Genomic DNA, 24,766 nt, shown 5'->3' with positions numbered 1-24,766 from the left:
TAGTGGAATTCAAAGAAATGTTTAAAATTTATATAAAAGATATAAGAAAATCAATTCAAAAGACTATGTTAATTTTAAAAAGTTTTAAAAAAGATATGTGCCATTTCTTTTTTAAAAAAAACCTTTGAATTTAACTTGTTTAAAAAGAAATTTATTTTAGAGGTCAAAGTAAATAATGAGCTAGTTTGCTTCAATTAAAAAATGCTAATGAAAAAGTGCTTTCTAAATAATATTTTTTTAAGAAATAGATATGAGTGCTTTATAAAAAAAATTAAACAAAATTGTTTATACAAACATAAAAATGCTTATTTTTTTAAAAAAAATTAAACAAATGGACACGATTTTGATTGATTATTGGTGAGAAAATTAATATTGTAGATGTTACATGTACATGCATAACAAATCACATAAATGTGATAAAATTATTAATTATTAATTTTATTATTAACTAATTTATTTTACAAGTGTTCACTTTAGAAGAGGTATATCCTTTTAATTTAACATATATCTATTGAAAAATGAAAATTAAATATTGTAATAACTATAAAAAAATATTAATAAAATAATTTAAATTTTATACACTGTGAAAGAATATGAACTGAACTTGGAGAAAAACAATTTCCTAAAAATTTTTCTTGTGCAATATTGTGCATTGATTAAAATAGTTGCTATATATAGAAGGAAAGCTATGATTAGAAAGATAACTAATTAACTAAGAAGGTAGGTCAATAACTAACTAATAGAGCAGATAAATCATCTAATCCTAATATATTGGGAGCTTATATTTTTCATATTATTATTAAATAATCATTTAAAATTATATAGATATAACTTTTGAAATAGTTACTATAAATCATTTTTTTTAAAAAAATACTTTTTTTATTAATTGAATCCAAATTAAAATGTAGCCATCAAAAGCAAAGTTGAGTTGAATAGAAGAGATTAGTTCTCATAACATAATAAACTATGATTGAATTCTATTAAAAAAGTGGATATTTTTCGTATCCAACAGTAGTTTGGTAAATTTTAAGAAGCATAATTTAGTTTATTGAATAGTTTGTTATAAATTACTAAATTAGGGCTTTGGACCTATAAATAGAACAAAGCACGCAAGTAAGCTTTTAAGCTAACTAAACTTTCAAACAAGTAAGATTTAAACAAATTTTTTATTCATGTAAATATGTCATTTTTTATTTTTTTATAGTTCCAATAAATTATATCATTTTTGTTTTTAGTCCTGTCTTTAATCGATGCCTCTATTATCCCATCCTTTATTAGTATGTCTATGTTCATACCAAGCCTGTGTCTAAGGAATACTACTAGTAGTATTTTCCTACTTTTGCTTTCGCTGAATTCAGTGTCTCGTACACTGTTCTTGTTCCATTGATTCTAATTTTCTATCTTCTTAACATGCACACTTTGCTTTCAGAAGCCCTTACTCACCCTCCACTCCTCTCTCACCCACCCCGAACTCGCTCTTCCTCCAACCGAGCAAGCCTCTCCCTTCTTCCCTCAAACCTAAACCCTCACTTGACCCTCCTTTACCACGAGCCACCGAGTTCCACCACCTATGCTTCCATTTTGGACTCTTGTGGGTCCCCCATTTTGGGAAAACAGCTTCACGCCCACTCTATAAAATCAGGGTTTAATGCCCACGAGTTTGTTACAACCAAGTTGCTCCAAATGTATGCTAGAAACTGCTCTTTCGAGAACGCATGTCACGTGTTCGACACAATGCCTCTTCGAAACTTACACTCTTGGACCGCACTCCTGCGCGTTTACATTGAAATGGGGTTCTTTGAGGAAGCGTTTTTTCTTTTCGAGCAGTTGTTATACGAAGGGGTGCGGGTAAGATTGGATTTTTTCGTATTCCCGGTGGTGCTGAAGATTTGTTGTGGGCTATGTGCTGTGGAACTGGGTAGGCAAATGCATGGGATGGCGTTGAAACATGAGTTTGTCAAGAATGTTTACGTGGGCAATGCTTTGATAGATATGTATGGTAAATGTGGGAGCTTAGATGAGGCCAAGAAAGTTCTAGAAGGAATGCCCCAAAAGGATTGTGTCTCTTGGAATTCTTTGATCACTGCTTGTGTTGCTAATGGGTCTGTATACGAGGCATTGGGTCTCTTGCAAAATATGTCTGCGGGTGAGTGTGGTTTAGCACCCAATCTTGTTTCCTGGACTGTGGTGATTGGCGGATTCACACAAAACGGTTACTATGTTGAGTCGGTTAAACTGCTTGCAAGAATGGTGGTAGAAGCAGGGATGAGACCGAATGCTCAAACACTGGTGAGTGTTCTTCCGGCTTGTGCGAGAATGCAATGGCTACACCTTGGGAAGGAACTGCATGGCTATGTTGTTAGACAAGAGTTCTTCTCTAATGTTTTTGTTGTGAATGGGTTAGTGGATATGTATAGAAGGAGTGGTGATATGAAAAGTGCCTTCGAAATGTTTTCCAGGTTTTCAAGGAAATCTGCAGCATCTTACAATGCAATGATAGCTGGTTATTGGGAAAATGGCAATTTGTTTAAGGCCAAGGAGTTGTTTGATCGGATGGAGCAAGAAGGTGTTCAGAAGGACAGAATATCATGGAATTCTATGATATCAGGGTATGTGGACGGTTCTCTGTTTGATGAAGCTTATAGCTTATTTAGAGATTTGCTGAAGGAAGGAATTGAACCTGATTCTTTTACTCTTGGAAGTGTCCTTGCTGGCTGTGCTGATATGGCTTCTATTCGACGTGGGAAAGAGGCACATTCCCTTGCCATTGTCAGAGGTCTGCAGTCCAACAGTATTGTGGGTGGAGCTTTGGTAGAAATGTATTCTAAATGCCAGGACATAGTGGCTGCTCAAATGGCATTTGATGGAGTAAGTGAAAGAGATCTTCCAACTTGGAATGCTTTGATATCGGGCTATGCCCGCTGTAATCAAGCTGAAAAGATTAGAGAACTTCACCAGAAAATGAGAAGGGATGGTTTTGAACCAAATGTGTATACATGGAATGGTATTATAGCTGGCTATGTGGAAAATAAACAGTATGATTCAGCAATGCAATTGTTCACTGAAATGCAGATTGCAAATTTGAGGCCTGACATATACACAGTTGGAATAATTTTAGCCGCATGCTCTAGGTTGGCTACAATTCAACGAGGAAAGCAGGTCCATGCATATTCCATAAGAGCTGGGCACGACTCAGATGTTCACATTGGAGCTGCCCTAGTGGACATGTATGCAAAATGTGGGGATGTTAAGCATTGTTATCGCGTGTATAACATGATATCAAACCCTAATTTGGTGTCCCACAATGCTATGCTCACTGCATATGCCATGCATGGGCATGGGGAAGAAGGAATTGCTCTTTTCCGCAGAATGTTGGCCAGCAAAGTAAGACCAGACCATGTGACTTTTCTAGCTGTTCTTTCTTCATGTGTACACGCTGGATCATTGGAGATTGGTCATGAATGCCTTGCTTTGATGGTAGCTTACAATGTGATGCCCTCATTGAAGCATTATACATGTATGGTCGACCTCTTAAGTCGTGCAGGCCAGCTCTACGAAGCATATGAACTTATCAAGAACCTTCCAACGGAAGCTGATGCAGTGACCTGGAATGCTCTGCTTGGTGGTTGCTTTATTCACAATGAAGTTGACTTGGGAGAAATAGCAGCAGAAAAACTCATTGAATTGGAGCCAAATAATCCTGGAAACTATGTTATGCTAGCAAACTTGTATGCTTCTGCTGGGAAGTGGCATTATCTTACTCAAACTAGACAATTAATGAAAGATATGGGAATGCAGAAGCGTCCAGGGTGCAGTTGGATAGAAGATAGAGATGGAATTCATGTGTTCGTTGCTAGTGACAAGACTCACAAAAGAATAGATGATATATATTCTATTCTGAACAATTTAACTAATTTAATTAGAATAAAGCATATGAATCATTTATAACTTCAGCAAATAGTTGTTCAATATTGATTAAGAATATGCATATACGTATTTCAGAAGATATTTATCATACCTCAACTTCCAAAGAAGACAGCTTTGACCTATCTGTCAAGAAAACTCACTTCTTGGGTATGACTATGACGCAATAATAAATGGAAGCATGTTTGTATATTCTGCTCTTGCAAGACGGTTTATAGTACACCGAGTATGTTGACAAACAAACTCTTGATGTTCTGCTGATCCACTAATTCGGGCATCCAACATACTTGAAATTTAATATCTTTTTTAATTTTTATCGAAAAAATATATAGTTTTAAATTATAGCAATGTATTCACCTAATCAACTATAGGAACTTTAGTGGCTTTTTATACAGACATAATAACATTAATTTATAAAATTCATCATATAAAGAGTTACGATCTTCACAAAGTTCCAAATTTTAAAAATAGGTTACAAGTTGAATAAATATACAATTTTATAGACAAGGAATAAAGATACGACATTAAGACCATCCTGTACGACAAATCTTACATCACTTCTACTCACACCACCAGGTAATAATGAAATTAAAAAAACAATGACAAATTTTAGATAGGTAAAGATACGACATTAAGACCATCCTGTACGTCTTAAAAGCATGAAAGAACTGAGCAAACACATGACTGGAACGAATGGATTAAGGAGAATCCTAAATGAATGCTACCAGTTCTCCTTTACAATTTTTGATTTTTCAAGTATGAATTTTCCTTCCTTGTACTTCTGTGATGCTTCATAAGCTCTTTCATATTTCCAACCCAACACTTCACGGCAGTCACCACAATAAACATCAGCAACGGTGTGGAGGCCAGTCATGAGGTGCCTGTCTTCTTTTGGCCCTACCACAATATTCATTGCATGGGAGAACAGAAAACCTCGGCCATATCTTCCCTGTTCATAAAAATTAGTATGAAAAGAATGCCAGACGAGGATCTGGGAAAACTTATAATAGAATTAAACACAAGTTTCATCAACCAAAATCCCATTGTCAAAGTATACAAAAAGCCAGGAATCACGGGTATGCTACGAGATACAGATACGATAAGGCATGCACAGGAATACAACAAATTTTACAAATTGTAGGACACATCAAAGTTTTAGTATAATATAAAATTAATCTAAAGCTAATGTAAAATAAAAATTTTAAATCACGAGAATTCATGTTTTAAAAATATTATAAGTCGTTATAAACAAAATAAAATACATAAAAATTATCTAATTATTGTGGTATTCTAACCAGTAATTATAAAGTGTTTAAAACATCCATGCAGAACCACTGAGGTTGGCCTGGTAAGAAAGGAGTCGGAATAATATGTATGAGAACATAGGTTCTAACCTCTGTAAGATCATTATACACAGAAAAAGTATCCATGTAGTATCTGACATTGATACATTTGACATGTTTGTAATACAGCACGATCACTATTTAGAAGTGTGCATGCTTACATATAATAAACTATAAAGTCTAAATACCAAAACACTTTTCAAAGAAAATGTTTTCCCACCAAAATCTTAAATTACTTGACCTAATTCCATCATCGCAACATAATAACCGTGACTGTGTCCACCATTTTTATGCTGAAAATTGATGGTAAATACATGACTTCAGTATCCACAATCTGAATTGCCACAACCACCACTAGTTTCACTCACACTAGCAACATAAACAATCCAGTATCAATGAAATTCACTACTTGCTAGAACTAGGCAATTTCATCTATTATTCCAAGCAATCATTACATTAAAGTTGGATACATAATAAATTCATCAATACTGTTATATAGTATCGAACTAATATAAAGAAAAAAAAAGAGAAGTCCAATTTTCAACCATAAGATCAAAACCAAAGAGTTGTTTATTTCACAAATTTGAACACGTGATCTGCATTCCTTAATTAAGCACTCGTTCTATAAGTTCTTAGTACATGATAGATTATACTGTAAAGTTAACCAGAAAACTTATTCTTATAAGCTAAAAAGAGCTTATTTTTTAAATTTCACCAAACTTGTTAAAATAAGTTTAAAAATAACTAATAAGAGTCTTCATAAACAGAGATAAGCTCCCTATAAATTCTTCCAAAAACCTCTGAGAAATGTACATGCTTGGGCTTTTGGATCCAGTCAAATTCATGACTTAAAAAACGAACTTACCCTGCATTCCTTCATTTACAGAACAGTCAGAACTTCAACACTATCCCCCGATCCCATTTAAAACAAAACAAGAAAAGAAAACTCCTAGAATTTTCATCCAAGCCTTCTTAAGATAAAGAAAAATTATAATCGTCTATCAACTGTCTCTTCTATCTCATTTCTGCCATATTTTATTCTCATCTTTTTATTGCTTTTCTATCATATCACTTATTCACATCAATCACTTTGTCTCCCTACCATTGTAGTTAAATGGCAGAACCATGTCCACCATAGCAGAATGGCATGGCAGATTTTTTGCCAACTTCCATAGGCAATGTGAAGGGAGGCCTGCTATAGTCGCAATGGTGTGCTAATAGAGCAGAATTTTGACCTTCTGCCATTGATAACACCGCACCTTACTTTTTCTCTTCTTTTCGCCTCAATCCACCTTGTGTTTGTTGGGTAATCAACGCTCCAACAAATAAAATTACCCACACATCCATTTAATTAAAGTTCATCTAGTAAAATACAATCTTCCACTTTGCATTTAAGTCACCTAAACCTTAATGATAAAAAATCAATTCTCAATATGCATGCACCTTATCTTTTGACTTGAAACTCTACAATTCTTCCCCTCAAGGAAAAAGAGAAATATCCTTCATTCAATTTGAAAGTGAACAAACTCTCCCTCCAATGGAAGTATCTCCCAACACTTTCACAAGATTAGAAAACTTCAATTTCTTCTTCACTTTGCTATCATGGTTTCTCTTCAAGGCTTGACCATTCAAATAGTAAAGGTTACCTTTATTTTTCTGTCATCGTAATTCCAAGTGTCCTAACTTGAAATGACTGAATTCCCCATCGATTTTCAAAGTATCAAACATATCTCGATCTCTGCAAATGTGCTTTGAGACAGCAGAATCCATCATCCATTTTGTTTTAGCAACCTCATCATTTGTTGCCAAAAACACATCATCTTCATCTTCCACACTTTTTACTACATTAGTTTGGGAGTTGGCGTCATCTTTGTTCATATCTCTTAATTTTTTCAAATCCTCCTTCATTTGTTTACACCTCACTTGCACATGATCATTCTCACCACAATAATAACATTGAATGTTACTCATATCTCATTGTGGATGCAATTGCGATTTTGATCTTCCTCTTGGATCATCATGTCTCCTTGAATGATTCCTCCCTCGCTCAGACTCCACCACAGCTATTGCATTGTGTTCATCATCAACATTTTCAGTTCTCATCATTCACTCATTTTCTTTAAGAGCGACAGTCACATCATCCAAATTCAAAGTTGATCTTCCCACAAGCAACGTTTGAACCAAAGCTTTGAATGACCTTGATAGTGAGACCAACAATAACAGCGCCTGCTCTCATCAAAGAGTTTATCATCTGCATTCAATAGTTGACTTACTAGTTGATTGAACTTGTTAATGTGGTCATGTAGATCTCCTCTCATCTCCATTTTGAATTGATACAACTCCATCTTCAAACATAGGCGATTGGTTAGCAACTTTGACACATAAATATTTTCAAGCTTCTCCCACAAGGCTTTTGGTGTTGTCTCCTTCAACACGTTATGTTTTATCTCGGGAGAAAGGGCTAACCGAATTGTGTTCACAGCTCTCCTTTGGCTCTTAGTCCACTCAGTTTCATTTATAGAAGCCGGCCTTTCATCTTCTAACGCTTGATCAAGACCTTGCGGCACCAAAAGGTCTTGAATAGTATTCTGTCAAATCATAAAATTTATTTTTTCGTCAAACAACGGTATCTCGAACCTTTGTGTGCTCCCATCCATAGCTTTGATATCACTGTTGGATAATCAATGCTTCCACAAACAAAATTATCCACACCCACCAAGGATTGTGAGAACACACATAAAGATTGCACCACATGAAAAATAATAAATATGGTTCGGCACCTCTTGCATACGTCCACAAAACCGTCTCAAAAAGTATTTCACTGTCATAAAAATGATTACAAGATTGTAACTCACCCCAAATAGTGTATCACTCTATAAACCCGAGTACCCCATCCAACGATTACAAGGAATGATAACACTTTCATACAAATACACTTTTCTGTCAACAAAGTGACTTTGTTTCAGAATCTCTTTTCTCACCACTCTATCTTCATGTGTGTTGTATTTCTCCATTAATTTTTTTCTCTATTTACAGTGAAGATTGTCATATACTATAATAAATAAGTCACATATTATAATAAATAAGTTTTTTTGAAAGTTGAAACTAAAATATCTTCCAATGCATTCATTCAACTAAGATTCATCTTGTAAAATACAATCTTTTACTTTCCATTTTAGTTACTTAAATCTTAGTAATAAAAAATTAATTATTAATATGCATGCATCTTATCTTTTGACTTAAAACTTTACAATTGTGTTAGGGTGACTGATTAAGAGAAATCTAAAGAAAGACACTATGATCATGATCTTACATGTGTAGCATCAAATCCAGCCACCAGTTTACCTCCTTTAAATGAAAAGCAAAATAAAACAAAGCACAATACAAGAGGAGATTTTTCAAGTACCGTTTTATTAGCACTGATAGCAAACTACCCAGAAGAGAAAACATCCGTAATATTCATATCTTCTAAATATGATACACAAGAATAAGTAACATTCTCATAAAATGTCCGCAAACTTATAAACCCAAAATACATTTTTTTAAGAAAAAAAAAAAGATACCGACCTGAAAGGTTTTAGCAATTATATCATCGTGAAGGGAGACTTGGTTTCTACAATTACAACAGCAGTACAAGCGAGGCCCTACAATTTCCGCCATTAATTTGTCAACAATTGCACACTAAACACCTCGCTGCTCTGAAATGAAAAAGGAAAAAAAAAAAACAATAAAAAGCTAAAATCTCAGTTAGTCTAGAGTGCGAACAGCACACAAGAGGTTTAGATCTGCAACACCAAAAGAAACAAAGTGGGGCGTTAGTGGGAAAGCAACGAGATTTCTTTACCTGCAACCAACAAACGATGACCCAAAACAAAGATTCGCAACAATAAATTAAGGTAAAAGAAAAAGAAATGTTCGGCGCACAAGTGTATGCATAATATAATAATATTCTGAATAAAGAAGAATAAAATAAAAATACAAAACCAATTTCATTCATCAAGTTCACTGTCGCATCGATTTGACGGGGTGAAATCAAATAGGTAAAAAAAAAACAAGAATGAAACTGTTTAGCCGTACTTGCCAATCAACTGAACGCAAATTAGACGGTACAATATGCTTTTTCTTAAAGAAAATATGAATCTTCATTATACATGTAACCGAATATAAAAGATTTATTTTATATTTAAATTATGTTAAAATAGATAAGATAATTAAATACTAACCTTTGTTATTAATTTTTTTGACAAGTGGAACAAAGATTATAAAAACTTAAAATATTTTGGTGCTAGACAAACCGGTAAAAAGAGAAATAAACGTGTATATCCCAATGTGTAGTCTAAGGTCCATACCACACACGTGGGAGCCCTCTTTATCTAAGAAGAACTCAGTCTTGTTCTTATCTAATAGTTATTTAAAATTTTAAAATAATTTTTTTTATTTGCTAGGCATATTTAAAAATTGAAGTAAAATTTGACACCAAACGTAATTGTGAAGTCCTCCACATTTCTCAACAACTTGCTAATGAAATGATCACCACAGATCCATTTTTGTTCCTTATCAAAACATTTCAATTATATTTATATTATATACATTTTCAGTGCTATCAAAAAACATAATAATATTTCACTTAAAAAATCAATTAATCAGTTGATCATAATAAATTCTTTAATTTAATTAATCATCAAATATCAAATTAATTTTTTAAACAGATGTTAAAACATTCTAGTAACACTTTCCAACGTTCAAATAATATGAAGTAATATTTATTACTTACAAAAACTAAATAGAAAAAAATAATATAATATTTTCTTTCATCATTTGAAACTCTGAATTAACTCTAGAGTATGATATTTATGTCAAATTCAAATAAGTTAATAAATGTATTTAGGGAATGACATAAGAAAACTCATTTCTTTATTCATTCAATTGCCTTGATTAAGGTCTTAATTTTATTATAGAATTCAAAACTCATGACTGAGAGTTGATGAATTCCACCTTGATTAGTCATTAACTCTACAAACATTTAGTTATATCCGATGTTTATTCAACTAGTGCTCTAAAGCATTAGCTGTCCGAAATCAAAATATAACAAACGACATGTTAATTATCTTAGGTCAAAGAAAATAATTTTATGCTTCTTCACGAGAATTTCTTATTGACAATTTACGGTAACATTATCCATTAAGAAATTTCAATTGAGTCAGTTCAATGATCACATCCCTATGCACATCACCTATATATGTAAATTAACAAATGAGATATATTAATATTCATAATAATCCTATGATCAAGAAAAATTTAAATTAAAATTATAAGAGATTTGTTTCTCATTTTCATAATCTCTATTGCGGTAACAAATCTTTAATTTTAATCAAGGACCTTATCCAGTCAACTATTTTTACTAAAGATTGTAAACATGATAAAGAAATAACAATACTTTATTATTGGAATTAAAATTGATTACATGATGTATTGGATCTAAGCCATACACAATTATTCCCAACATTTTCTCTCTCAATTTGAGTAATTTTTGTTTGAGCAAACTATACTCACCCCCACCATTTACTACTTATTACACGGGGCCCCCCTTTAAAATTACCCCTATAGTAAATCCCATAACTTTTGAAACTTCGTTACAAGGGCACTTCCTTTTCCATCATAGTTTGGGTTTTGTTAATGAAAATTCATCATATGCATTGCACATGTTGCTTTAATGTAATTTAAGGATAATTTTGTTCTTTTCTTTCTCACACCATCTCTTAAAAGTCAAAAAGTTGAAGACGCTAAAGGCAGATCGGTTGTGGCTTGTGAGTAAGCATTTCAAGTTGAAGCTCATGTGCAAGCATCTCCATCGTGGATAAGCATCTCCATGTGAGTTAATTTTTAATGTTGTGTTTTTAATTATTTTTTTCATGTGCATTTAATTATTTTTCATGTTGTGCGTTTATTATGTCTTCATGTGTGTTTCTTTGTTGAGTTAATTTTTTCCATGTGGTGTTGTTAGGTTTACTAGGTGTTGTTGGGTTGTGATGTTGTGCTATCTTTCCCAATTGAAGAAGTGTACTTTTTTTATGAAGAGACTTTTACTATTGTTTGTTGCTTTGAAGGTGTTTGGAAAAATGTCTCAATTAAGGGTTGAATCTTCTGCCAGTGTTAGTTGGAGTGCAATTAGGGTCAAACACCAAAAAAAATATTGTCTATGTTGATCTCTAATGGAAATTAAATGTAGCGGAACCAACACCTATCCAAATCGCTTATTAAATATGGAAGATGAGTTAATTGTAAGGCATGGAAGATGAGTTTGATAAGTTTATCATGGAGATGGAAGGCTTGAAGATGGTGATGGAAGGCAAGAAGACAGAAAACAAAAGACATAAAGTAGGAATATGCAAGAATGCACACAAAGTTGTTAGTATTTAGAAGGAAATTGTGAACGTCAAAAACAAAATAGTATTTGTAGGCCACATGTGAATGTCGCATCAGATTAGTAGGCCATGTGGCCATCTGATTACCCATGTGGTTGTCACATCATTATTTAACAATAAAATTTAACAGCAAAGACTAAAAACATAAACAAAGAAAAGTATAAGGAATAGGACCAATCAAAATTTTGTTTAGAGACTAAAAGACAAAAATCATCAAAAGATAAAGGGCCAAAAACATATTTTGTCCTAGAATAAATTATGCTTTTCTTCTATGAGAAATTAAAATGTTACATTATTCTTTCCTTTTATATTAAAAATTACACTTCCTCTTCTAACAAATTCAGACATGTGTCTTTTTCATATATTCTAATTTAAAAGTATATGCATTCACATAAATCCAGCAACTTTATGATATGAAAAATGTTATCGTGTGAAAATTTTAAGTTCATTCCGGTTAGCTTTGCATCAACAATATATCAAAATAATGATGATGATTTGTGCCAAGAAGGGGAATTTGTTTCTTGACTATGGATTCCTAAGTTACTCTAGAAAGCGTTTAATGTTGGTGAAAAAAGAAGAAGAAAGAAAAGGATGATTTGCATGAAAATAAAGGTTGAAAGCTATAAACGAAGGATTGTAAATGAAAACACCAAAGGAAAGCAACAATTTAAAGCAATAATAGGCATAAGGCATTAAAGATAAAATATTGAGTAAAATAGGCTTTGATTTCAAATTGATTGTCCTTTTGAAATTAAGTACAAGGCCTATTTTAGGCTAGAAACTCAAATCCTTTACTAAACCATGTTTTTCTACTTGACAAATTCCTAGAATGTGATTTGGGAGTCATTCAACTAGGCTTGGGAGTCATTCGGCTGGTTTTACACTAACTAAGCTAATTTTGGTAATTGAATTTGACTAGTAGTAGTTGAATTAGGCTAGCAACTTGGCTAACTAATGTGCATTTTGTTAATTGAGATTGATTCACCTTATGGTAACTATTGGTAACTGCTCCTAAAATCTAGACACTTTCTTCTATTTCCACTAGCCAACTGATTTGTTATTTCAAATTTTTGAAAAGATGGCAACCCTTTCCTATCTTTTAGGGGGCACTATCATTGATCAATTTTAACCATTACAAGCCATTTGAATATAATAAAATCATGGTAAATATTATCTTATCTTTATTAAATTAAATCTAACTTAATTCAACTAATTTTCTAATGTAGTCAATCACCCGAATTCTTCCATTCAGCTGCCTATTCGGCTAATACCAAATATAGTTTAATTGACCTTAGCATCATTCAATTAACTCTTAAATTAGTCAAATTTTGTCATTCATCTAACATTGTAGTTAGTTGTATTAACCTTTCAACATTGATAGAGATCTAGTAAGCATCATATTTGAAGATATTTCAAGATTTTAGCATTTTATTATCCTTGAAGATATTAGAAGATATTTGAGTATATCTGGAGATATTTGAAAATATCATAATATATTTGAAGATATCAACAAATATTTATCATTTATTATTTAAAATTAATATGGTTTGGATATGTTTTATCTTATATTTGGATTTGTTCCCTTTATTAGGATGAGGATCTTATCTTGTTAAGATTTGTTTCCTCTATTAAGATTTTATCTTATCTTTGGATTTATTTCCTTTGTTAGGACAAGAATCATATCTTATTAAGATTTGTTTTCTCTATTAGAATTTTTTTAATCTTCAAGATTAGGATTTGTTTCTATTACTTGTTTTTTTACTTCCCTATAAATAGGAAACCAGGTAATGGAAAACAACAAGAATAATTTGAATATTAATGGTCAAGTTTATTAGCATGAGTGTTTCTCCTTTGTGAAAATTTTCCTTTATTCTTTGGTTAAGAACTTTATAGTGTTGGTTCTATTGATAGGTTGTGGATATAGTTACACTTGATAGCTTTGGTTCTATCAGTAGGTCATGGTTAGGGTCAAGTTTCTCTTGTTTTGTTTGCATGATTTCAAGACATTCCTAAGTTGATTAGTATCACACATTCAACTAACCTTCCTATCCAACTATTATTGAAAATTAGTCAATTGTTCATTCAATTGAATTTTCCTTCTACTCATTTAGCTAACATTAAAATTAGTCAAATTATTCCATTAGTAATCTTAACAAATGTTGAATTGAACTTGACATCAATTATGTTGAATCCTCAATAGCTAAATTTCATCACTTGTAGAAAAATTTGGGTGTTAACAAATGTCCTTCTTGACATCAATTATGTTGAATCCTCAATAGCTAAATTTCATCACTTGTAGAAAAATTTGGGTGTTAACAAATGTCCTTCTACATCTTTTAGCTAATGACATAAAGAGGAAGCTAAAAGATGCATTGTGTTAGTCGAATCATGCTACCACCATTCTTCTTGCTACTAGTGCCTATGATTCTCAGCTAACATGGTTTTGTTTCATGTAGAAACTTAGATCTTCTAGAACTACTAGGTTTGCAAAAAAAAAAAAAAGTAGAATTATAATGCTTTAATAACATGGCTATATGCTCCCTAACTTCAATTGACTAGGTTTGGAGAAAGTGGACTTATAATGCTTTAATAACATTGTTATATACCCCTCCAACTTCAACTTTACTAGGTTTGCAGAAAGTAAACTCACAATGATAGGATAACACTGCTATATGCCCCCCCCCCCCCCCCCCCGTGCTTAAGCTAATCCAAGACACTTCAACCCATCAATATTCTTTGGTCATCATTTCCCTAAGAAACTAAGTTTCCATGACATTGTTGAATCCACATCTCCGATTTTAATTTTGACAAATCATTACATAGCAAATTGATAGGATGATGGGCATATATGATTACTAACATCTTGTTCAAGTGTTTTAGTGACATAATTATTAAGGAACAAATGTGTGCATTTTGAGGTACTCAGAAAGGTTTGCTTAGAACATTTATTAGTGAGTAATGAACTCAAAAGATTTCTTAAATCCCATCAGCATGATGAAGAAAGTTTATCTTTGAGTACTCGTTCATGACAATGTACTGAACAACCAGGTCTTGAAATAAGAAGATTACATAGAGAGCATCAAACATCAAAATGAAGCTATCACAAATTCTACATTAGAATGATGAAGAACATGCCTCTAGAGACTGAACTTCAGAATTGATTTTAGAATGCCACCTCAGGATGGTTTTCAAGGGGCAACACAAGTCTTCTATATGATGCCATAAATACTGAGGGCACATCAAAAGACTGAGGTGGACAACACTTCACTTTCCACACACTACCACACATACTGAGGAAACATCAAAAAGTGAATGCTAACTACATTAGAAGATCCAAACTTGATGAAAACTAAATCTATCCATGAAAAGCTTTGATGAGAAGCATCAGAATAGAAGACTGAAGATACTACACGGTCTGACCTTGGACACACTAGGAATTGAACCTTCACTTGGTGTATATGAAGCAATCTACTTCAGATTGCTTAGAGCTGTGAAGTGTTAAGCTTGATGAAGTTGTGCTATGTTAGAAAGGTACATTAGTTTAAATTTCATAAACAAAATCTATCAAGTATGGATTCTTTCTTAGTAAACATCAGAATGGCTATTCTAATAATACTACATAATGCTCATAAGAAAGGTTCCTCAGACTGGAAACCTTAGAATTCAAATAGCTTGGAGTTGTGAAGTGTAAAGTTTGATGAAGCTGTGCTATGTTAGAAAGGTATATTAGTTTAAACTTCATCAACAAAATCTATCAAGTATGGATTCTTTCTTAGTAAACATCAGAATGACTATTCTAATATTACTACATAATGCTCACCAGAAAGGTTCCTCAAACTGGAAACCTCAGAATGGTTCTGAAAGTTGTCAACTCATGACATCTATCAAGTCCACCTACTTTGTGACACCTCAAATTTCAAACTGAAAATATTGTTTGAAAACACTTTTAATTTAATTTATTTTAGAAATACACATCATTTTTTTACCGCTACATATAAATATTAAAAACATCTTCCTATGCTATTTTTTAAAAATCAAAACGCGGTAGTTATAAAATGGTAAATAGTTGCATCGAATTAAAATAAATGCAAATGTAGAGTAATTCAGTTTCCATACATAAATAAAATAAAACTTGTAGTGTCACAAAGAAATATACGGATACAACCCATAATAATGTGATAATAAACAAAATACATTTTTCATCCCTACTATAACAAAATACATGCATGTGGAGAAAATATCTCTCAAAATATATCAAAACAGTAAAGAAACTAAGACTAGAGCAAACCACTTATCACACTAGAAGTACAAAACTAACTAAGACGTGTCCTCGAAAGAATTGTCACTCTCCTCCTCATACGTCAGTTCCAACTGCCTCAGTAGTTCCTAGTACTCCTCCATCTCCTAGGACGATATGTCCAAATGGTCACCTCGGTCCTTTGTAACCTCCATTGGGGGTACTTGATGCATGATGTATCTGGTCTATTAGCTGGCACTACGTGGACTCGGGTATGGTAGGTGTAACGTGTAGTCCGTGTTATGGTGCATATCCACTCTCTTTGCGAGTTACATTGAGCCCGCAGATGCCTCGATGTACTCGACTTCGTCACTACCTAAATGTTGTTGGTTGTAGGGGTAAGTCCTCTTCTCCTTGAATGCCACAAACAATAGGAAATAGTAAAACAAAATTAAAACATACAATCTACATAACCACTGCGCGTGTTTATATAAACAAACAACACTTTTGCGTATTAAGAACGTAATTATTACACTTAATTCACAATAGGGCCCAATCACCACCACCAATCCTCCCAGGTCTTGATGGTCTTACAAAAATTATGTGGATGACAATCGGGAGTCATCGTTACATACGAATACATCATACAATGATCCCTTATCTCCTGACTCAAAAAGCATAGTCTTAGAGCCCGTCAGGAGTAGCAAAGTGAGGCCTGTGAGTTACCTGCGCCAAATGAGTGCAACAAATGCCAAGTAGTCACCACTCGCTAATTCCCCTAGGTTCTTCAAAACTCTCCCCCCACTACACCCTAGTGTATCTCTATCCATCATTCACTTCCTCAACGCAACCTCACCTTCTCACAGAAGGAAATAGAACTATTGGTTATTTTACTCTTTGTCCAATCCTCTTGAATCTTGCCACCACATCGCATGTGCAACCCTCATACCACATTGTCATACCCTAATTTCGTCCGGGGACCTTTGCTTGATGACATGCGACCTTTCTTTGGTCCTTGTGAGGTGCTTGGCATCCATCATTAGGCAATTTGTGAAATTCCAGGACATGCCGAAAAACCAAAAAAAGTATTGATGCACAATCCGTAAGTTTCCATGACACACCGGAAATCAAATGGAAGCATCGTTGCATAATTAAGTGAGGTTTCGTAACATTCCGTAAGTCAAAAGGGGGATGATTATGTAATCCGCAAGGTTTCGTAACATTACGGAAAGAAAACAAGTATCGTTACGAAATTCGTAAGTTTCCGTAACTTTACGAAAAAAGAATCACCAAAAAAACAGCAGAGGGGGGTGTACTTAGTAAAAATGGGGGTGCAAATAGCACCCAGGCCCACTTGGGCCCTCCAGAATATTCCTCCAGAAGGTTGTTGCTTCTGGAGGAAGCAACCTGGCTCGCCTGGGCGAGCTGGGCGGCAACCACCTCCCCTATTTTGCTATAAATAGGGGAGGAAGTGAAGAAGAAAAGGGTTCAGCCCCTTAGGCACTTTTCTCTCTTTCGAATTTGCTTGGAAAAATTGTTTCCGTGAAGAAAATCTAAGCCGAGGCGCTTCCGAAACGTTTCCGTAACGTTTTCCGTGAAGAATTTCGCAAAGGTTTCAACCGTTCTTCAACATTCTTCATTCGTTCTTCATCGTTCTTCGATCTTCAATGGGTAAGTACCTCGAACCAAGCTTTTCGATTCATTCTATGTACCCGTAGTGGTCCACATTGTGTTTCGCGTATTTTTATTCTCGTTTTGTTTACTTTTTATACCCCCTGTTGACGTGCTTAAGCCATTTTACTTAAGTAATTTCTCGCTTAACTTAAAAATAAAATAAATTTCCACCGAACGTTTGAATTGTATTATCCATTAACTTCGGTTAAAATGAATTGCGACCGTTCGGTCGTGCCGTAACCACGTTGGAAATCCAAAAGAGGTAAAAAAAATAATATAATAATAAAAAAAATACCTTTTAATAAAATAAAGCGAAAAATCAATTGGACGTTTTCTCTTTGGGATTTCTCATTCTTAATCGAATTGACTAATAACTAAAGTGAAACTAAGGCTAAAATCAACTCGCCTAGTCAAGCTCGTCCACAAAAATAGGTTTTTGAAGTTTTTCATTTCAATTTCTTACTAAGTAAAATGGATCATTTTTAAGGTCCAACGCCTTAAAATGATCACCACTAAAGTAAAAAGAATCACTTGATGAGAAAGAACTACGTAGGTCTGATTTTCTCATCTCAAATTGAGGAATACGTAGGAGCAAAGGGAAACACCCTTGTCGGCCACAAAAAAGGAAAAATATAAAAAGGATATAAGGACATAAAAGGGAACGTAAAAATCAAAGTCACGTTTGCACATTCGATTAAAGGCTGCCGTCCCTTGGGACGGACGTGTGGGGTGCTAATACCTTCCCCGTGCGTAAATACAACTCCCGAACCTTTCACTTAAAAAATTCGTAGATCACGTCTTTTCCGGTTTTTCCGACGTTTTCCTCAAATAAACGTTGGTGGCGACTCCGCGCGTATTCCTTTCGTGGAACACGCATCCCGCGAGTCACGCGTCGCCCTCCCGCCGAAGGGTAGGTTGCGACAGTTGGCGACTCCGCTGGGGACTGTTTTTAGAGAGTTAGGCCATTTAATTTTGTGCAATGTTTTACCGTGACTTACCCCTTTGTTGGTTTCCTTTCATTATGTTCTTGTGTATATAAACTCTTTGTTGCTTTTAGTGCGTTTTAAATGTATGCATGAAGTAAATATTTATTCATTTGATGCACACAAACACCAACACTATTTGCACACATTGTGAGTGAAAAAAGGGCCCTATACCCGGGTTCATGGGAGCATAAGGAGTGGAGGTGAATCTGTGATCATGCTAGGTCTCCGACTTGCTTGATTACAGTGAACCCTCATCTAGAGCTTTTCTCTTTGAAAACCTATTGTTGCTAGTAGTCCCTACTGCTACAATATGTTCTTCAAAAGGGGATGATACCTCTAGAAACCATCAAGAGAGATATAACTACCTTGGGGATTATTGCTAAAAGCCTAGTTAGTTCTCTCCCTTATAGGTCCCTTAAGTAGGGGCACGAAGCAAACACGCTGCGTGCCATTTTTCACACTGCCATGCATGAGTATCATATACCCTTTTGCTTATGTTCGATAAGTATTGTCATACTGTGCACATTCCCGCATTGTGTCTTTTGCATAGGCATTGCATATGGGTTCTGTCTTGATCCCTACTGTAAACAAACCAACGGAGGGTCCGTGTCGCCTTCTTAAAAATATGCGTTGGGGCATTTCGCTACCCCTAGACGTCATATCTAAGAAGGGGACAAATTCCCCGGACCCCCCCTTTCCTAGATTGCATCTGTGTCATATGCATTCCATCATGCATTCATCCATCCCACCCATGAGATACCGGAGTTTTGATTTGCACCAGCTTTTATCTCACTTTAGTAAGCATGGGAACAAATCAAACCAGCAAGAGGTTCTACCAAGTCAAGGTCAAAAGCCTAGATACCACCAGCATCAAGGAATTAGGGCGGTTGATGGAACCCCTCCAAATGCAAACCTTCCGCAAGACTTACGGAAAGATCTTAGAGTTGACCATAGCAGAGGTGTCCATAGAAGCCATTGTATCACTTACCCAATACTACGACCGGCCTTTGAGGTGCTTCACATTCGGAGACTTCCAATTAGTACCAACCATTGAAGAATTTGAGGAAATTCTAGGATGTCCTCTCGGGGGAAGAAAACCATATCTTTCCTCCGGGTGTCTCCCCTCTTTGAGCAGAATTGCAACTGTGGTCAAGGATTCAGCAAGAGGTTTGGACCGCATAAAACAGACTCGGAACGGCATAGCGGGCCTACCACAGAAGTACCTAGAAGACAAGGCAAGGGGTATGGCCAATCAAGGAGACTGGGTCCCGTTTATGGATGTGTTAGCTTTGCTAATTTTTGGGGTCGTCCTCTTTCCAAACGTGGATGGTTTGGTAGACCTAGCAGCAATCGACGCTTTCCTTGCCTACCACCATAGCAAGGAAAGTCCGGTGGTAGCTGTCTTGGCAGATCTATTTGACACATTTGACCGAAGGTGCGAAAAGAGTAGCGCACGGATCATCTGTTGCTTACCCGCCCTCTGTGTTTGGTTGGTTTCGCACCTGTTCCAACAAGACACAAGACATCCATGTCCGCTCCTGAGCCATCGCTCGTGTACTGAAAAGGGGAGAATAGATTGGGACCAGCTTTTGGCCGGGATAGAAGGTAGAACAATCAGTTGGTTCCCCCGATGGAAGGAAGGAAAAGAAGGAGTCCTTTTCTCATGTGGAAGATACCCAAACATTTCGCTGGTAGGAACGAGGGGTTGTATTAACTACAATCCCGCGCTCGCTATAAGACAACTAGGGTACCCCATGAGGGGAGCACCGACGGAAGAAAGCATGTCTCCTTTCCTTGTGAGGGATCTCGGCGCACAAAATTCCAAGACTATACAAAGAATCCATAAGGCATGGGAAACCCCGTTAAGGAAAGATCAAGAGCTTAGAGGCATTCGTAATGGCATCATTGGTGGGTACCACGAATGGCTGAAAGTTCATATACGAGGTTTAGATTGGCTCGCCAAGTTAAAAGTTGTCAGCGAAGAGAATTTTGAAGCACCGGAAGAGGACGAAGAAGTCCAAGCTCTCAAAAGCGAGTTAGGAAAGGAAAAACTTGCCAAAGAGAAGTTCAAGTTGGCCGCTACACACGTTCGGAAGGAGTGTGCCGGGTTACGGGAAGAGAATGCAATTACCGCAAGAGCCCTTGAACAAGAGACCAAGAGGGCTCGCAAGGAAGAGTATGGCCGGAACAAATTTCGCGGAGCTCTATGGGGTAGCAATAGTGAACTCAAGTTGCGAAGGGAAGAAAGGGACCAGTCGCGAGCACATAGCATGGTTTTGAAAGAGGAGTTAGTTGCCTGTTCAAGGTCCAAAAGAAGCTTGTCTCAGCGTTTATGCGAGACGGAGACCAACATGCTAGCTATCATCGCCAAGTACCAAGAAGAGTTAGGTCTAGCCGCGGCCCACGAGCATAGGATTGCGGACGAATATGCCCAAGTATACGCGGAAAAAGAGGCTAGAGGAAGGGTGATCGACTCTTTACACCAAGAGGCAACCATGTGGATGGATCGGTTTGCATCCCGAAGAGATTCACGGGCTTCTCGGCTATTGTCAGCATATGATAGACTTAATGGCCCACATAATTAGAAATCGTTAGGAAACTTGTATGGTCTCTCAGACCTTGACTAGATATGACTTCCTTTTTGAAATAAAATGAGTTGGTCCCATGTTTCTACTCCAAAAAACTTGTGCAAATCAAATCACTCCTACGTTTCATCTCTAGCATGCATTTTCTTTCTTTACCCACTCCTCACGTTTGGTTTTTTGGGGAAAAACACCATAACTAAACGCGCCGCAAGGGATCCATATCGCACCAGATCCAAATCTAAAACGATGGGTGATCAAGAGGAGACGCAGGAACAGATGAAAGCCGACATGTCGGCTCTGAAAGAACAAATGGCCTCCATGATGGAGGCCATGTTAAGTATGAAGCAGCTCATAGAGAAGAACGCGGCCACCGCCGCCGCTGTCAGTTCGGCTGCCGAAGCAGACCCGACTCTCTTGGCAACTACGCACCATCCTCCCTCAAACATAGTAGGACGGGGAAGGGACACACTGGGGCACGATGGCAGCCCTCACCTGGGATACAACCGAGCGGCTTACCCTTATGGATTGCCGCCCAACTATTCACCACCCGTCTTGCAAGAAGATGCGGGCCACATTGCTTCTCCCGTCCATGAAAGAGAGCCTCCTCAGCAGCCCGACGAAGTCCACAAAGACCCTCAAGATTATGCTCGAAGGGATGTCGAGTTCTATCCCCCGATCCCCGAAGGGCCGGCACCAGGCACGTTGCCTCAACCCAACATCGCAGCATCACCAATAGTTTTGTCCACGGAAGGGCCGCCCCCAGCAACTGAAGAAAGGAGGAAGCTCGATCTCCTTGAGGAAAGATTGAGGGCTGTGGAAGGATTTGGGGACTATCCGTTCGCAGACATGACGGATCTTTGCTTAGTACCCGATGTTGTTATTCCCCCGAAGTTCAAAGTGCCGGACTTCGACAAGTATAAAGGGACGACTTGTCCCAAAAATCATCTCAAAATGTACTGCCGTAAGATGGGCGCCCACTCTAAAGATGAAAAGCTGTTGATACACTTCTTTTAGGATAGCTTGGCCGGAGCTGCGGTAGTGTGGTACACTAATTTGGAAGCTTCCCGTATCCGTACTTGGAAGGATCTGATTACCGCCTTCCTAAGGCAGTATCAGTACAATTCTGATATGGCTCCTGACCGTACTCAACTGCAGAATATGTTCAAGAAAGAGGGTGAAACCTTTAAAGAATATGCGCAGCGATGGAGGGATTTGGCGGCACAAGTAGCTCCTCCCATGGTTGAGAGAGAGATGATCACCATGATGGTAGACACTCTGCCAGTGTTCTACTATGAGAAGCTAGTAGGTTACATGTCGTCCAGCTTTGCGGATCTGGTGTTTGCCGGGGAAAGAATCGAGGTTGGATTGAAAAGAGGAAAGTTTGATTACGTTTCCTCCACAAACGCGAATGCCAAAAGAATCGGGGCAACAGGGGCAAAAAGGAAGGAGGGAGATGCCCATGCCGTCTCTTCAACACCCGCGTGGGTCAAAACCCAGCAAACACCTCATGGTACCCATCAGTACGCGCAACATCACCCAAGCTTCTCGGCTCATACTGGGAATACCTCTAGTTCAACACCCGTGCAACCTAAGGCACCCACCCAGAGGGAAGCTCCCCAAGTTCCAACTCCGAACACGACTCGACCGGCCGGTAATTCCAACACGACAAGGAACTTCCCTCCGAGGCCATTTCCGGAATTCACCCCACTCCCAATGACGTACGAAGATCTTCTGCCATCCCTCATCGCCAATCATTTGGCCGTGGTAACTCCCGGAAGGGTCCTCGAACCCCCTTTCCCGAAGTGGTATGACCCTAACGCAACTTGCAAGTACCATGGGGGTGTCCCGGGGCATTCCGTCGAAAAATGCTTGGCCCTTAAATACAAGGTCCAACATTTAATGGATGCTGGATGGCTGACTTTCCAAGAGGATCGGCCCAATGTGAGAACCAACCCGCTCGCCAATCATGGAGGGGGAGCAGTTAATGCAGTTGAATCCGATAGGCCGCACAGGTCTAAACCTTTAAGGGATGTGGCAACCCCTAGGAGGTTTATCTTTGAGGCCCTACAAAAAGGAGGTGTGATTCCCCATAGTGGGTGTAAGGAGGATTCCTGTCTGCTACATTCCGGCGAGATGCATGACATGGAGACGTGTTTGGAAGTAGAGGAATTGTTACAGCGGATGATAGATCAAGGTCGACTGGAAGTCGGCATTGAAGGAAAAGAAGAGCAGCATATATGCATGCAATCTACGGAGGGGAGCGGTGTTGCGAAGCCCAAACCCTTGGTGATATACTTCACTAAAAGCGCAGCTTCGCAAAAGCCCGGACACCCCTTAATAGCCAAACCTGTTCCTTTCCCGTACCAAAATAGTCACGCGGTCCCGTGGAGATATACACCTCCGGGGAAGAAGGAAGAAGAAGCCACTGACGTCAGCTCGCTGTCAGCTAAAGTAACAAATATCACGGGACTGAGTGGTGTGACCCGTAGTGGTCGTGTGTTCGCACCTCCAGACCTACCAGTCCAACCCGCCGACGTCAAGGGAAAAGGAAAAGTGGTGGAGGAACAAGATGGCGAAGCACCCCACGCTTCGAATAAAGATATTCCAGCAAAGGGGCCCCCGGAGAAAAAGGATGGTAGAAAGGAGGTGTCGCTAGAGGAAGCCAGCGAGTTCCTTCGGATAATTCAGCAGAGCGAATTCAAGGTTATCGAACAGCTCAACAAAACCTCGGCTAGGGTCTCGCTGTTGGAGTTACTTATGAGCTCCGAGCCTCATCGGGCTCTGCTAGTAAAAGTGCTGAACGAGGCTCACGTGGCCCAAGATATCTCGGTAGAAGGTTTCGGAGGGCTGGTCAACAATATCACTGCCAACAACTATCTTGCCTTCGCCGAAGAAGAAATCCCCGCCGAGGGGAGAGGGCATAATAAGGCTTTACACGTATCAGTCAAGTGTATGGACCATATCGTAGCCAAGGTGCTCATCGATAATGGTTCCAGTTTAAACGTGATGCCTAAGAGCACTTTGGAGAAGTTACCATTCAATGCTTCCCATTTAAAACCAAGTTCAATGGTGGTTCGGGCCTTCGACGGCACTCGCCGAGAGGTTAGGGGAGAGATCGATCTCCCAGTACAAATAGGCCCTCACACCTGTCAAGTCACCTTCCAAATAATGGATATTAACCCCCCCTACAGCTGCCTGTTGGGGCGCCCGTGGATCCACTCAGTGGGAGTTGTGCCTTCTACACTCCACCAAAAGCTGAAATTCGTAGTGGAGGGGCACTTGGTCATCGTGTCAGGCGAGGAAGATATCTTGGTAAGCTGCCCATCCTCCATGCCTTATGTGGAAGCCGCAGAAGAATCGTTAGAAACTGCTTTCCAGTCTTTTGAGGTGGTCAACATTTCCTCCGTGGACTCCCTCTTTGGGCAGCCTTGTCTGTCCGATGCAGCGGTAATGATGGCCCGAGTTGTGTTGGGGAACGGTTATGAACCCGGGATGGGTTTAGGCAAAAACAACGGCGGCATAACTAGCCTGATAAATACCCAAGGAAATCGTGGGAAGTATGGTTTAGGCTATAAGCCCACTCAGGCGGACA

The 24,766-nt window shown here is 37.6% G+C and overlaps 1 protein-coding gene across 1 annotated transcript; it reads left to right on the top strand.

Annotated features, from left to right (window-relative positions):
* Positions 1-1,243: 1,243 nt before the first annotated feature.
* LOC114384823 (pentatricopeptide repeat-containing protein At2g13600-like) lies at positions 1,244-4,204 on the top strand. The gene has a single exon (XM_028344623.1). The coding sequence runs from the start codon at positions 1,411-1,413 to the stop codon at positions 3,946-3,948; it is 2,538 nt and encodes an 845-aa protein (XP_028200424.1). The 5' UTR covers positions 1,244-1,410; the 3' UTR covers positions 3,949-4,204.
* The last annotated feature ends 20,562 nt before the right edge of the window (positions 4,205-24,766 follow it).

Source organism: Glycine soja, chromosome 14, assembly GCF_004193775.1.
Source record: "Glycine soja cultivar W05 chromosome 14, ASM419377v2, whole genome shotgun sequence".
Lineage (NCBI taxonomy): Eukaryota > Viridiplantae > Streptophyta > Magnoliopsida > Fabales > Fabaceae > Glycine > Glycine soja.
The sequence above is the reverse complement of the archived record's forward strand: the minus strand, read 5'-3'. Positions and strand labels throughout refer to the sequence as shown.